At 37.4% G+C, this 15,719-nt stretch overlaps 1 protein-coding gene across 4 annotated transcripts in view; it reads right to left on the bottom strand.

The window, feature by feature from the left end:
* The window catches only part of LOC121376491, a 28,137-nt gene extending 14,373 nt beyond the window's left edge, over window positions 1-13,764 (bottom strand). For all 4 annotated transcript variants that reach the window (XM_041504372.1, XM_041504374.1, XM_041504375.1 and 1 more), the window contains exons 1-7: window positions 13,527-13,764; window positions 6,266-6,348; window positions 5,456-5,541; window positions 4,626-4,746; window positions 2,600-2,720; window positions 1,565-1,687; window positions 1,146-1,222 (exon numbers count right to left, since the gene is read on the bottom strand). In XM_041504372.1, the coding sequence (XP_041360306.1) occupies window positions 1,146-1,222; window positions 1,565-1,687; window positions 2,600-2,720; window positions 4,626-4,746; window positions 5,456-5,541; window positions 6,266-6,339 (602 nt within the window). In that variant the 5' untranslated portion in view covers window positions 6,340-6,348; window positions 13,527-13,764. The remainder of the gene's footprint in view (window positions 1-1,145; window positions 1,223-1,564; window positions 1,688-2,599; window positions 2,721-4,625; window positions 4,747-5,455; window positions 5,542-6,265; window positions 6,349-13,526) is intronic.
* Window positions 13,765-15,719: the final 1,955 nt, after the last annotated feature.

Here is a 15,719-nt window from a genome sequence, read left to right as displayed (position 1 = left end):
GGATGTTTTATTTGCGCTTCCCACAGACAGGATAGCACAAACCATGGCCTTTGTTGAACCAGTTATGGATCACTGGTCGGTGCAAGTGGTTTACACCTACCCATTGAGCCTTGCGGAGCACTCACTCAGGGTTTGGAGTCGGTATCTGGATTAAAAATCCCATGCCTCGACTGGGATCCGAACCCAGTACCTACCAGCCTGTTGACCAATGGCCTAACCACGACGCCACCGAGGCCGGTAAAAGCAGATAGATACTGGAAGACAAATAAAAAGGTTAAACATCGGAATTCAAATGACAATGATGTAAGGAATATAAAAGTGTAAAATTCAGAACTCATGGGAGTGGAGTACTTATAAGACTCCTTAGCTAGGTGACTGAAGCCTGGTTTCCATTAAATCTGTCGCAGGTCTGCCACCAACGCAGAGTGATACACATAAACGCAGACTAAAAACCAAAGTTTTTTGGGGGTTTTTTTTAACTAGAACACATTCATTAATTGATCATCGGCTATTGGATGTCAAACATTTGGTAATTCTGACACGAAATCATCAATGAAAACCCACAACATTTTTCCTAATGCAGCATTGGATCTTTTATATGCACTTTCACACAAACAGGAAAGCACATACCACTGCCTTTAACCAGTTGTGGTGCAATTTTTATAGCCTTGAAAACGCCCTATCTGCATTGTATCGTCTGTGACTGTGATCCCATAAAAATATTTTTTAGGTTTGTGTTCCTCGCCTGATGTGCGGTCAATCCCCGTCAGTGGGCCCATTGGACTATTTATGAACCCAATACTTCACAAATGGTGTAACAAAGACCGTGGTATGTACTATCCTGTCTGTGAAAAGGTACATATAAAATACCCAATTTGCTAATCACAAGGGCGGATCCATGATATTTTTAGGGGTGAGGAAGAGGAAAAGGGATCAACTCGTGAAAAGGAAAACCCATTGAATTGTTAAGACACCTGAAACCAAAAGCGTAGCTCATAGAGTGGCGATATATGTGGTCCTTAACCATATGTCCGACGTCACAAAAACCGTACATTAAAAAAATGTGTTGCTATTAAAAAAAAACATTTTAATTTTTTTCTTTGGTTTGCGTCGTAAGTAGTACAGGTATTTATTCACCGACTTACCTCAGCATTCCATTGGTTTGATTAATGTTTACTTCTCGACAATGAAGACTATGGTAGACGACTTCACTTTGATCTACCTGTAATGAACATTAATAAATAAATCTATGTTTTCGTAATTGTTCATCACATCAAAACGACATGTTTACACAGGTGTCCAGTTGCAAACTGACATAAATACTGTTATAGTTGTATGATATATATGCGTGTTCCATACTATTTAAAACAATTTAAGGTTTGTTCTATTTGTCCAATGATTATTTTAGTGCCATTCCAATACTGAAATGTTGGTCTGTTTGAGTTTGGTCATACAATGAATGCTTTTATAATGCCTAATTATTCCTTAGATTCTCTAACAATGTGATACGATTTTTGTCTGTGATAATGATTTTGAAGTTGTTACTTATTAATCCATTCCTCACCTGATCGTCCGACGGAAGCCAGGGGTCCCGTTCAAGCAGACATACACTTTCTCCAAACGAATGGAACCCTATAGCCGGATAGAAACCTCCGGGTGGAAACTGCAGTCGGCCACTTTTATAAACCTGTAGATAATTATTAGATGCATTGTTTTTGTCTATAATGTGGAATTATGGGTCTGAAGGCAAAATAACTAGTCCTGTACGTTTTACAAGTTTAATTTCCTTGGTTCAGACAGGGGTAAAGAGTGCAGAATAGCGAACTATCTAATAGTACAGGTTTATGATCATGACTATCACCAGTATAGCTTCTAGTGTCGAGGCAACAGATTTTCGAAGCTATATTAACGCTACGATATTGTAAAATCGTCGTAAGCTGTGACATCACAACGACGCATGAAATAGCCTACGACGGTCTTACGATATCGTAAAATATGGGCCCAGAACCCTGTTTTACAAAGCGATCTTAGCATTAAGATCACCGTAAGTGAATAATTCCCCTATCTTAACACTAAGATCGCTTCGTGGAACAAAGCTCTAAGGCCTAATTCACTGAACTCTCACAACTTTGCGACCTCGCATAGCAGTGCAAAATGACTTGCAAGAATGGTGTGATGCAAAGTAAAACAATGAATAACATGAAACACCATCACTGTTAATGTTTACCTAAAATGTACAAATCGTTATTAATATAATAAAACACTAACAGAATCTCTGTTTCCTTTTAAAAATACAAGGACTGAAAAATTGCAACACAAGAAAGTCGGAGGCAATGAAATTGTACTCCAGAAAATGTCGTCTGGTCAATCGCAATTCTGGAAATAAAGTACAAATTGTGAAAACAATGTAAAGGAGCTGTTTTTATAGTTGCGGATTGGATTCCGTGAATCATAAAAATAGCGAAGTTTTAAAAATAATAATAAAGCCTATTAAATGTAGTTTATTTAATTTTGAGAGCAGTGGTTCGCGACTCTCATATTGAATTGACGATATCGCGAAAGCCTAAAGTCAGCAGAACATATATTGTTGAAATTGTACCTGGATGTGATTGCGGTAAAACGTCACACACTGATCCTGGAAGTTGAGCGTACACGTCATGATCCCTCCGACTCTCACTGACACCACGTTCTGGATGGGGTAGCCATCACCATGGAATATTCTACAAGGAAACTAATTTAGAACAAATGGGGGGGAAATATGTTTTTTTCTCCTAGGGGAGTGAGGGTATTCCTAGTGACGAGCATCCGATAGTGAATCATGGAAGCAATCACGACTTTGCCTAACGTCATTTCGACTTTGCCTATACTATACGCTTTTGATCACGAAATACGGTTTTGTCATTCAGATTAGGTCACTTCTGTCAACATTTCAATTTGTATATTTCAGTTCTGCCTGTCACTTGCGGCGTGATGTTGTACTGTAAAACGTGTTAGTTGTAACATGTGGGAATAGATCTCATTCTGAAAGACAAATCCGTTAGCCATAATCAAAACCGTATATCAGCACAATACAGAGTCAAATGAGCATTTGGCCAAATATAGCTGATTACGTAGTTTCCCGTCACTTTATTAGATAATACATCCTTCTTGCACCGCCAGAGGACTGCCACTTCAAGACCAGTTTACTAAATCAAAGCTAGCACAGGAGTAGGTATAGCTGTGATGACATGCACTTATGAATCACTGTCAAAACATTTTATTTCTTAAAACATTTTTTGACATAGCTATGTTGTTGTTTTTGTTTAGTTTTTTTGTGGTTTTAGTTTGTTTGTTTGTTGTTGTTTTTTCTGGGGTTTTTTTTTTGGGGGGGGGGTTATGGGGGGTTTGGGTGGTGGTGGTTCGGGGGGGGGGGAGCGTAGCCCAATGATAATGCGCTCACTTGATACGGGATCTATCTAGGATCGATCCCATTGGGCTATTTTTCGTTCCAACCAGTGGTATTACAAAGACTGTGGTATGTATTATCTTTTCTGCGGAACAGTAAAACATATTCTAATGCTAATCATAACGAGTAGCCCATGGTGCAAATGCAGAGGGTTTCCTTTCTTATTATCCGACGCCACATAACCATAAATAAAATGTGTAGAGTACGTTGTTAAAGAAAACATTTATTATTTCTTTATGTGTCTTTTAAGTGCAATGATTGGTAATCACAGATTATATAATTCAATTCCGTAAATGGCACCAGAAATTGCAGAAACCACAGAGCATATATTTAGACATTAAATGTAATACACGTATACTACCCGAAAGCTACAGTGTGCTGTCTCTCAAGTATTGCCATTGGTATGTATGTTTGTCCATATTGAAATGTATAAGTATATGACTGTCAGTGAGTTGTATACAACGATGTTTGTCCATATTGATAAGTATAAGTATATGACTGTCAGTGAGTTGTATATAACGATGTGTGTCCATATTGATAAGTATAAGTATATGACTGTCAGTGAGTTGTATATAACGATGTTTGTCCATATTGATAAGTATAAGTATATGATATGACTACAACAGTGATTGGTAAGTATATACAACGAGTGTTGTATACAACGATGTTTGTCCATATTGATAAGTATAAGTATATGACTGTAAGTGAGTTGTATATAACGATGTTTGTCCATATTAATAAGTATAAGAATATGACTGTCAATGAGTTGTATATAACATTTTAACTACAATGTAACAAAAACAGTCCTAATATGTTCTTCTAGCTGATAATCATCAAACTTAAACAACAATTAAAAAACAAAGACTATATCCTGCCAAATTCTACGATCATACGGCCGACCTGTTACATTTTATTACATTGTATTTAACGTATACACATGATAACTAATAACCACTTCGTATTTTCATATTTTTGTCAAACCCAAAGCTCTGGGTGGCTCATAAACTCCCTTACTCAGGACCGAAAAAAATGTAAGGTCTGCTTTGAAGAACCGTTGCTATAGTTTCCTGAACTAGCAGTATAAATGTAATATGTATATCAATTTGTAACTTTATTTCACATCGTTATCGTTTACTTATAAAGGACATAGTATGAGTGTTCATAGTGTTTGAATACAAACCCTCCATCGTCAGCATGGTACGCTATGGACATAGGGTCCCAGCCTGGTTGTCTGTGAGCCGGGTAATGGCGGTGGACTAGCCCAATAGAGATACATCCCTTAGTGCCGACATTCACAATCACTGCAAATATTACAGTTTTGTATTAAACAGAAACAGATATACAATGCAACACACGCATATCTACAATTACTGCAAACATTACAGTTTTATATTAAACAAAAACAGAAATAAAACGCCACACACACTGATAACTGAATTCGTTCTATATTATAAACAAAACAGCTACCAAATGCAGAATACAGATATTTACAATCACAGTTTTATTAAAGAAATTATAATCACTGCAATAAATACAGTTTTATAATCAAGAAACACTCTATTAAATGCATCATATCATGAAAATTAATTTCTTCCATTGGACTGTATCCTTGAAACATACGAATCGTAAGAATGGAATGAACACCTCAACACTGATACTAACTAATGTTTGGAACACTCTCAAATAGTAGTATCTTAGTAAAGCAGTTTTTTTAACACATATGCAAGAGAAACATAATAAAATCACTATTTTACGTACAAGGTTTATGCATTAGCGTCATTTGGTATTTATAGCTTTATTTCACACTTAAAACATCTGTTTTTAATCCTTCAAAGCTTTGTTACCAACAATGGGAAGAAAAAGACTATTATATATACAACTATTTTCTTTAAACTAACAAATAAAACTATTGGGGACTACAGGAAGAGTTATCGCTTATATATTATGTTAGTACTGCCAATGCCGTAGAGTCCTGTACAGAAACTATTTAAAACTTTTCTAAACGCTCACCAAATGAAAATGAATTACAGGAATTTGTCAGAGGCCGTGCAGCAATGACCTGTCCAACGGGAATGTCTGGTGAGGCGCTGTTGTAGCTGTCAATTAAAAGAAGATACTGAAATATAATAAAACTAACGCGGTGTACAGGTGGTATTACGAGACGAGTGTTCGTGGTGGTGAATTGTGCGTACTCTCCAACCGCCGACGGACAAGATGTCACCACCACCACCACCAAGTTAGCTTACCTTTAAAAAGAAAAGTAATATAATTTTTTTTATTTACGCTAGTGATATTGATGGTCCACATTTAGAACTCATGTGTACGTATCTGCATGGCTAATGGCTCTTTGATTCGACTATTCATGGCAATGAAGTAAAGTATGTATTCTCGTTTCTAAACCTTCCAGGCTGTCTCTTTGATCCAGGTGATCTTATTCCAGCTATTATTCTACGTATTATGGTACGTTCATCTTTAGTCTTATTATCCGTTTGTCTTCGAAGGCCTATTCCAATTATTAGCGTTCCACGTTACATTTTTATTTCTATTTCATTAAAGTGCAGTTTTAATTTACTGCCAATTTTTAACCTTAAAATATGTAACAGCAATGGTGTACTGGATAATGATGACGATTCTCATGCTGTTTTTGATGATAATGATGCCGTTGCTGCTGCTGCTTGTGATGATGATGTTGATGATGATAGTGATAATGATGATGTCATCATCATGATGACGATGATAGTGATGGTGATGATTACGATGATGACGATATGTATGGGACATAATATTTATTCATTAAGCAATGTGATGTTGTTTTCGTACCTGGCAATAGCAGTTTCATCACAAATGCTGGCCTCGCGGCAGTATAACGTGTTGAAAACCCTTCCAGCTGACATGTCCGTGTTCTGTCATGAAAATAGAAACACATTGGCTGATTATGTTTAACGGGTTTATATATCCTACCTTTTCTCAAATATTAGTCATGTGGACAGCACAAAATGGTGTCATGAAAGAGTATAATAACTGGAAGTACAACAGGATCTAGGCCTCGAAATCAAAAGGAGTCTGGAAGCTTGAACTTGAAAACTATAATTGTGCATAACGTTTGTTATTACAAGTCACTTACCTCTTTTTGCCACACCCAATGATGGTCGTATTTTATCTTTCGTCCTTGTTCAGTAATATCTCATGGGTCCTCTGAGACTAGGCGTGGTCTAGCTGAGCCTCTTTAAATCTTTTAAAAGAACTGTAGTCAGGAATAACTGTGTACACATATTCTTTTTGGTTTCTCGGTGGCTGAACGATTGAAACTATTGGCAAATCGGTTTTAAAATATGTGTAAATATCATAATTAACTACTGGATAGGTGTGTTATACTAAACGGTATCCTCCCATTTGTTACACACCTTATAACATAGGTCATGGTTGACTTGACTGATAAACATATACCTTCTACCTAGTATGCAATAATGGACTGACCTTCTATTAACAATTAAGACACAAGAATAAAACACATACGATGTATTCACGTTTATTTATTACAAATTATCTATTTACTATGTATAAAGTAAAACAATAACCGCTAGTCGCCACTGATTGAAGTTCTAGCCAGTAGTTAATAGTAGAAGAAGAAAACACTTGTCCGTGTTATTTTTACATTATTTAGATTTTCATTTCCGATTCGTGAGTACTGGCTTATTATGGCATACTACGATCACATATGCGATATTCACACTGTAAACGTTTATCACATGCGCTTGGCTTTTTTAGTTTAAACACGCGTTATTTTCCCGATTTACACTATTCATGTCAATTTACATGTATTATGTACCAATGTGATTGGTTTGATGGAATAAAGTTGAATTGAAATGAAGTTGAAATGGACTAGACTGTTCCACTAAGGTTATAGGGGTTTGCTTAATTAGTCCCTAAGCTGACTATGTAAGAACTGATAATATGCAGGTGTGTAACAAATAGGATGTGTAACAAATGGGAAACAACCTACTAAACTATTTCAACGATTTCCAACTTTAACCAAATTCAACATCATGTTGTTAATTGATGCAGTGATGAAAACAAATAAGATCAGAATGGGGGAACCGGTACAGACTTATTTTTAATGCAACTTTTGTTAACTGGTGTAAGAGCATCGTCGGTATGTAACAAAGTATGTGTGAACAGGCATTAATATAGGCCACTGGCCTGTTTGCCAATCCATTTCTTTTGTGAAATAAATATTGTTTAAACCGTAAGCCGAGGCTAGTAACGGGCTTTTAGCAGACAATCACACCGTTATGAACCGTTAAGGCGCCACTAATTGTTGCGTTTGTTGTCACTTAGCCGTCTTCGGCAGGTTTACCTGAGCGCGAACATAGCTGGTGCAATATACACATGCTCAGTTGGCCATGTGGTGTTACACATGACTGGGTACGGTTAACAACAATTACCCAATTAATGATCAAGTGTAAGCTTTGATATTCTTCACAAACATGGACTGGACCCTACAGGGCAGGAAGTTGAATCCCCGCTACGTCAGAACCAATACCAACACCAAGGACGCCAACCGACTGTTTATCCATCCGGATCGACTTCCGTTCGAACCGCTGATGGATCATGATGGAGAGTCTTCGTTGCCGTATGCCGTTTTCGAAGACAAACAACAGGCCGCGTGTATCAGCTTTCGCCGACACGGCATAATCAACCAGGCTCTCGTCATCCCAGAAATCGACAACCTTACGATCCACCAGATTGTCAAGAGGATCTTCGAGCGGTATTAGAGCGGAAATCTTTGCCAACTTTCTGGTTGTCGGCAATTTCCAAAAAAATACATATCTTGGTCTCTGACTGTAATGAGAGCGTATTTATGTCCAAATGTCCGTCTAGCTCTCTTACAGTCAGAGCACTCGGGCTAGAAGGTGTAGTGCTGTGTGGAAATACAGTTCTTGAGAAGCTGGATCCGCATGAATAAGACTAGAGTGTAGTCCAGTCGTCCTGGTTGGTATAGGTGTGCGGACGGGTCCGGCTCCGGAGGATACGTGATAGTACCAATATGAAATAAAGTAAAGTCCCGAAAAGAGTAGTAGGGGTCGACCCCACTTCCTATTTCTTCTTAGAGTGGGGCGGTCAATCTTCTAGTGCTGCTTGGACAGGCTCGGACTTCGAGAAACTAAACACGAACAGCCGTGGTGTTCTGCAGAATTGCCATCATACGAGTCACGGAAAAACAGCTGAAAAAAATGACGTGGATGCAAGGAATCTCGCTAAAAAAGAATCCAACCTGGTGGTGCAGGCTGTCGAAACGAGAAGCATTCTAGCTTTCAATCAGTTCCAGTGGCCGCATTCATCCCAGTATAAAACGCCATTTCGCTGACAAAATCAACACCAATGGAGGATTCCCAAGTCGAGCAAGCGAAAGCACGTGCATTGTGCATAGGCGAAACAAACACATTTTACCGAATCGAGCTCCAGACTAGAAATGCTGTTAAGTAAATCATGTTTCATGTTTTGATAATTAATCCAAAACAATCCATTCAATTCATTGTCTTAGTTTCTTTGATCTCGAGCTGGAACAATTTGTTGTCTCACTTTCTTTGATATGATGCTGTTTTGTAATCTATTCATACTTGAGTGGTGATTACAAAACGTTGGCTTCTTGTTTACTTCTATAAGTTATGCTAACATCTAGCATGTATCATACAAACTTCACTATGTTACCAGGAGAGAGAGAGAGAAGCGGTTTTCAAAGAGAAACTCTTGTCATGTATGACGAGTGCAAGAAGTATCTGATACCCAAGTCGAAGTACTACCAGATGATGAGCGACTTAAAGATGGCATAAGAGGGCACACATACAAAATTAAGAAACAATTACTACTTACTCTCAAAATCTGAGATATTGTTCTGTGAAGATGTTAAGGAACTTATAAAAAAAAGACAGCTGACTCCAGCGAACCACTTTTCCATTTCGTATCCTCCGGAGTCGAGCCCGTCCACACTACTATATGACAACTGGACTACCCTATTCTGATAATCTATCGTTAAGACGGATCTGGCTTCTCAAGATCTGTATTTCAGCACAACATTACACCTTTCACATCTAATAACTGTCACTCTATGGGTTTTCTTGACAGGATGCAACCCATCTCGTCCCTACAAGCATTTCCGTAATTTCATGAAAACCCAGGTGTCACATATAATTTGCACTCCCCTGAATTTGCACTCCCCAGTCACATCATACGTAGAATAAGCACTCCCCAATGCATATTATACATGTAATATACACTCCCCCAGTCTATGTTATATGTATAATATGCACTCCCTCTGAATAATATGCACTCCCTCTGAATAATATGCACTCCCCCATCAGATGTAGGCTATAATAATATTTAGGCACTGACATAATTGTTGGGGGTTTTTTTAACTATTTTTGATGTTTGTCTGGCCAGTGCACTTTGTAAAAGTTGGTATAAACCTCGGTGGCGAATCTAAGTGAGGGTATTAAGTATATGAATCAGGGGCGGACCCAAAGAGGCCAAAATTCTACTGGACCCGCCCTTGCAAATTTGCAGAATAAAAATAATAACTCATGTGTGGTAATCGGACTGATACCAGAATCTCTTCACCCATCTCTTTATTTCCTTACTTTCGATTAATATGACAGAAATTAGGTGGAGATAACATTGTAAAGCTTGGTCTTAAATAGGTTCATATTTTATAACCAAAAAATCATTACTTCAGACCCACGCCACCCCAGTTAAGTACCACCTTGTATGCTCAGAGATCCGATATGAACAACCATTGTTTGTTTAAAGACAATTATAATTTTTAACTAAAGGAAGTTAGAGGGACGATCTGAAAGACAATGGAAGAAAAGCGAATTTTAGACGACCGTGTAAACGATTTTCTGTTAAAAATGGAAAATTATTATTAATCAGGGCCGTTATGTAAATTGCTAATTTTTTGGCTACATTTTATAAAATTTATTTTGTAGCTTCTTTGCATATCTTACATGAATAAATTCATTGTTGGCATTTTTCCCCATCATAATATTATGTAGGGGATTTCTACCTCCCAAAACCCTTTCCTGTACGAACACATTGAATGAAATATAATATATATTGCACACTACTAACATTTTGGTATAATTGTGTAATATATATTTACATAAAACACAATAAAAGGCGATGTCACATTTTTAATAAGTTGGCTCAAAATGAGGGGTAAAGGTGGCATTATGCACTTAATGTGTATGACAATCCAGTTTTATTTTTTTACTACAGGAAAGATATGAACAGATATTTGGACCCATACAAGTGACTTAATTTTGTACAGAAACTGGATATCAAGTTTATTGATATTAAATTTTGCAAATTATCAAGAAAATTCATTCATTTTTCTTACGAAAAAAAAGGCTTTATAAATATGATAACTTCTTTATAGCTGCTATTATTCAATATATGTTTTTGTTGGACACATACCTTTACTACCATACAGTGATAGGTAGAGGAATATATAACTTACAAACAAGTTCGGATATTGACCCATGCGGATTTAGCTTAGCCGCCATCTTGAATTAAAGATGGCCGCCAAAATTGTGATGGAAAAAAATGTCAAAAATGGATTTATGATTCTTTGATATATAAATAATTTAAAAAATACAGTTATTCCAAATGTAGCAACAAAAAAAAAAATGCAAACCCCAAAATCATGACATAACAGTTAACAAAACAAGGTAACTTAATTTTGGTGCATGTTAGTATCATATGTGGATATCAGCGTATAAAACAATAATATACACATGCCACGATACTAACTATGTATACAAGTTACATTTATAACGTATACATTCATGATTATCTCGAAGCACATGGGGCGAAGCATAGGCCAGTGGTAACGCGCTTGCCTGATGCGCGGTCGAATCTAGGATTATTTTACATATAAGCTACCCTCAACATTCATTATTATACACATAATCTGCACTCCCCGTTCATTATTATACATATAATCTACACTCTCCATTCATTACTGTACCTATACATGTACCGCATACTTCTCATCCATTACTATACATATAATCTGAACTCCACATTCATTATTACGCATATAAACTACACTACGTATTCAATACTATAAACACTATCTGCACTCCGCATTCATTACTATACATATAATCTATAATCCCCCTTCGTTACCATACATATAATCTGCACTCCCCATTCATTATTATACTTATAATCTACACCCCACATTCATTGTTATACACATAATCTGCACTCCCAGTTCAGTATTATTCATGTAATCTAGACAACACATTTCGTTTTATATGTATAGTAATGAATGTGTGAAGTGCATATTATAATAATGAATAGTAATGAATGTGGAGTAGCAAGGGAGCGTTTATATTGACCATCCCATTGACAGGATAGCACATACCACGGCTTTTGGTGTACCAGTCTTGGGTGCACTGACTAGAGCAAGAAATAGCCCAATGGGCCCACCGACGGGGATCAATCCCAGACCGACCGAGCATCAAGCGAACGCTTTACCACTGGGCTACTTTCCTCCCCAAATCGTCAAGAAAGTTAAACTTGATATGTAATGGTATATGATAAAGCTCTATACAAAATTTCAGCTCAATGTCCACTCCGGTTCGACCGATATGGGACTAATAATGAATGTGGATTGTATTCATTGAATAGCACTTAAACTATTATCAACCCAAAGTTTTTGTAAGAGACAATTAATGTATTCAGTATTCAAACATAGTAGTGGAGAGTGCATATTATGTGTATAATTATAACTAGGGGCGTGCAAATAATTCAAGGGGAGTGCGTATTATACGTATAATAGTAACTGGGGGAGTGCAAATTATACGTATGATACTGACTGGTGAGTGCATATTCTTGGGGAGTGCAAATTAAATGCTACACCGGTTTGGTCAGGGATTTCATGTAATCAGTAAAATATTCAGGGATTTCGTGAAGTCACTAGTTTCACAATCATATATATCAAAGGTTTTATGTTGTGTGTACTTCCGGTAGTAAGTAAGGCTTTTTATGCATCTTTGGGTTTTTTTATATTTGTGCAATGTGCACTAGTTTTCCATGAAGATGCCACCGATGTTGATCGTATTAACTTAATAATAACCTCTCGCCTGAGGTGCGATGAGTTGTAAAAGCTATCGTCCAAGGTGAACTAGTCGGAAGTTTCCAGTACCAACTAGTACACCAACCCTGAAGCATTAAATGGCACGTGCTGTCCTGTCTGTAGGAAAGTGCACATAAAAGAGCCTTTGCAGCTATTTGAAAAGTGCAGTCTATGATTACATGTTTCTTCTCTCCTCCCTCTTTCCTCTCCCTGTCTGTCTCTTTCTCTCTCTCTCTTTCTGTCTCTCTCTCTCTCTCTCTCTCTCTCTCTCTCTCTCTCTCTCTCTCTCTCTCTCTCTCTCTCTCTCTCTCTCTCTCTCTCTCCACTTGATACCTCCCTGCAAGCAAGCCTGCCTAAACATTAAAGTGCTCCCCTTTTTGAACATTGTTTACAATTTTCACTGAAGTGTCCCATCAGTAAAATATTTCCTGGATCCGTCATTACTGAATTTAAAATGGATGCCATATGCATTATCAGGCCCGTAGTCAATGGGGGGGGTCGGGGGTCGACCCCCCCCCCCCCACCGGTGACTTTTTTTCCCCAATATGCCCCTGGACCTTCGTGCCTCACCATAAGCTTAAACGACTCCCCTCACCCTCAAAATCCTGGCTACGGTCCTGATCATGTCTATGCAGTTCATTCAGAAAATATTTCTTTTTATGCAAGATAAATTTGTATTTTTTTTTTAAACTGAAACAAAATAATAACAGTAGGCCTATCACTAATGTTGGTGAGATTATGTTGTTTACGCATGATAAAGGGGAATAACCGTTTTTAACGGAAATGAGTTTGATACATTTGCAGTGTTTATGTTATAATATAGATAAGCTGCACATGCATTGTTTACTTTACCACAGGTTCTGAAACCAACATTACTGCTACAAATCAGCCTAGCCTAACGCTAGTACAACAACAACAAAAAAGTATCTTTGTACTCACCCTAGAGTTTATCAGTTCGACTTAGAACTAGAAGGTTAACTTAGTGATTTCGGGGTGATTTATGATAAATAGACACGGACAGCTCCCGTTTGTTACCAAATTTCTGTCTTTACTTATGATGTTGTTGTACACGGAGCAGTATATTTCCTGTCGACCATTACAGTGTTTACATCTCTACCTATATCTATTACATATATCCGGGTTGTAGACTAGTACTGGGCAGACAACACCCGATTCAATGTAACCCCCGCAAATAAAACCATCTAAACTTAGTCTAATCGGTGCAAAAACCTAGAATGACTGAGTTATATAAGGTTCTCTTGGACCAAATTAATTCCCATTGCTGATAATGTTAACATTTTCTAATAAAACTGACATAAACAGCGTATCAACACACCCAGGCATCAATAAAAAGTCGGGCACCTCACATTTAATCTACCTGCAAGAAAATGTGGAGGGATAAATGGCATTTAAGAGATTTAATGAATGTTTTACTAGTAACCCTCATTTTTCTTTCATGAAAACTGGATACCTCCACTCATTTCAAGTACATTGGGGTTATAAAAGTTGTTTTGTTTAACAATAACACTAGAGCACATTGATGTATTAATCATGTTAAACATTTGGTTATTTTGACATGGTATTAGAGGAAAACTGCTATATTTTCCCATTAGTAGCACAGAATCGTTTATATGCACCATCTCAGACAGGATAGCACACATCATGGCCTTTGATATACCAGTTGTGGTGAACTAGCTGTAATGAGAAATATCACAAGGGGCCCACCAAAGGAGATCGATCCTAGATAAACCATGTATCAGGCAAATTCTTTACCACTTGGCTACGTACGTGAACGTCCCTTCCGGTACATTGTGGCAGCAACGATTATATACTGGGGGACCACATCATCTTTTATTAGGCAACAAGCAGTTATAATAGATAAACGGTGGTGGGGAGAAATGGGTGGTATTTAGAGGGAGGAGGCTTTGGTCCCGTTATCTCTCCAACTCTGCCAGTACTCTAGTGTATAGCCTACTGTGTTACCACGGTTTACTAACAAATGACAACAGATTATTAGCACAAATAATCAATGTCACATATTACTACCAATCAAAGACGTAGTTCCATAAATATTCGAGGTGCACCTAGAACTTTGATACAGAACACTCTGTATTGGTACACCCTAAAGACATTTACTACGGACCCCCAATCATTATCTCATTACCTCTGCCAATATCGGTCTTAACAATCACCTTGACCTGGCCTCTGTCTACTGACTCTAATGAGTTACAATTTAAACTGCTGTAGTACCCATTCAAGGCTGGGTCATCTTTTATTCACACTAGGCGTACAATGATCTCCAACTTTTCTGAAACCAGATTAGTGCAATAGCTGAACAGGACATAGGAAGGCACTGGAAGCATATGTTCTACAATTGTATCTGGCTAGGATTTTTAAAAAAGGTATACATGTATACATACCCTAACCCTGCTTGATGAAAGATTTCCAGATTTATCCAGAATTCTTTATTTTCAATCATGTTTCCACCGTTTGTTCAACATTTCCCATATTCTTAATCCAAAACATTAGATATGGTTTCAGTTGATGCCAAAACATAACATGGTTTCAGCTGATGCCAAAACATAAGATATGGTTTTGGCTGATGCCAAAATATAACATATGGTTTTGGTTGATGCCAAAACATAAGATATGGTTTTGGTTGATGCCAAAACATAAGATATGGTTTCAGTTGATGCCAAAATATAACATATGGTTTTGGTTGATGCCAAAACATAAGATATGGTTTCGGTTGATGCCAAAACATAAGATATGGTTTTGATTGATGCCAAAACATAACATATGGTTTCGGTTGATGCCAAAACATAAGATATGGTTTTAGTTCATGCCAAAACATAACATATGGTTTTGGTTGATGCCAAAACATAACATATGGTTGCAGCTGATGCTCTTCATACATTCTGAAATGAGGCTGCCATTTTATACCATTGTGCAATCCTAATCTTATGGCCAATCTCAGTAGAATTACATGACCACCAAAATTAAAATTCACCAACTAACATTTAGAAAACATAATCTGGCCCTACATTATATAAATTGAAAAAAACAACAACTCCAAAACCAACCCCCCACACCAAAACCCACAAATCCAACAACAACAACCAAACACACACG

Source organism: Gigantopelta aegis, chromosome 6 (genome assembly GCF_016097555.1).
Source record: "Gigantopelta aegis isolate Gae_Host chromosome 6, Gae_host_genome, whole genome shotgun sequence".
Lineage (NCBI taxonomy): Eukaryota > Metazoa > Mollusca > Gastropoda > Neomphalida > Peltospiridae > Gigantopelta > Gigantopelta aegis.
This window is presented reverse-complemented; position numbering and strand designations above follow the sequence as displayed.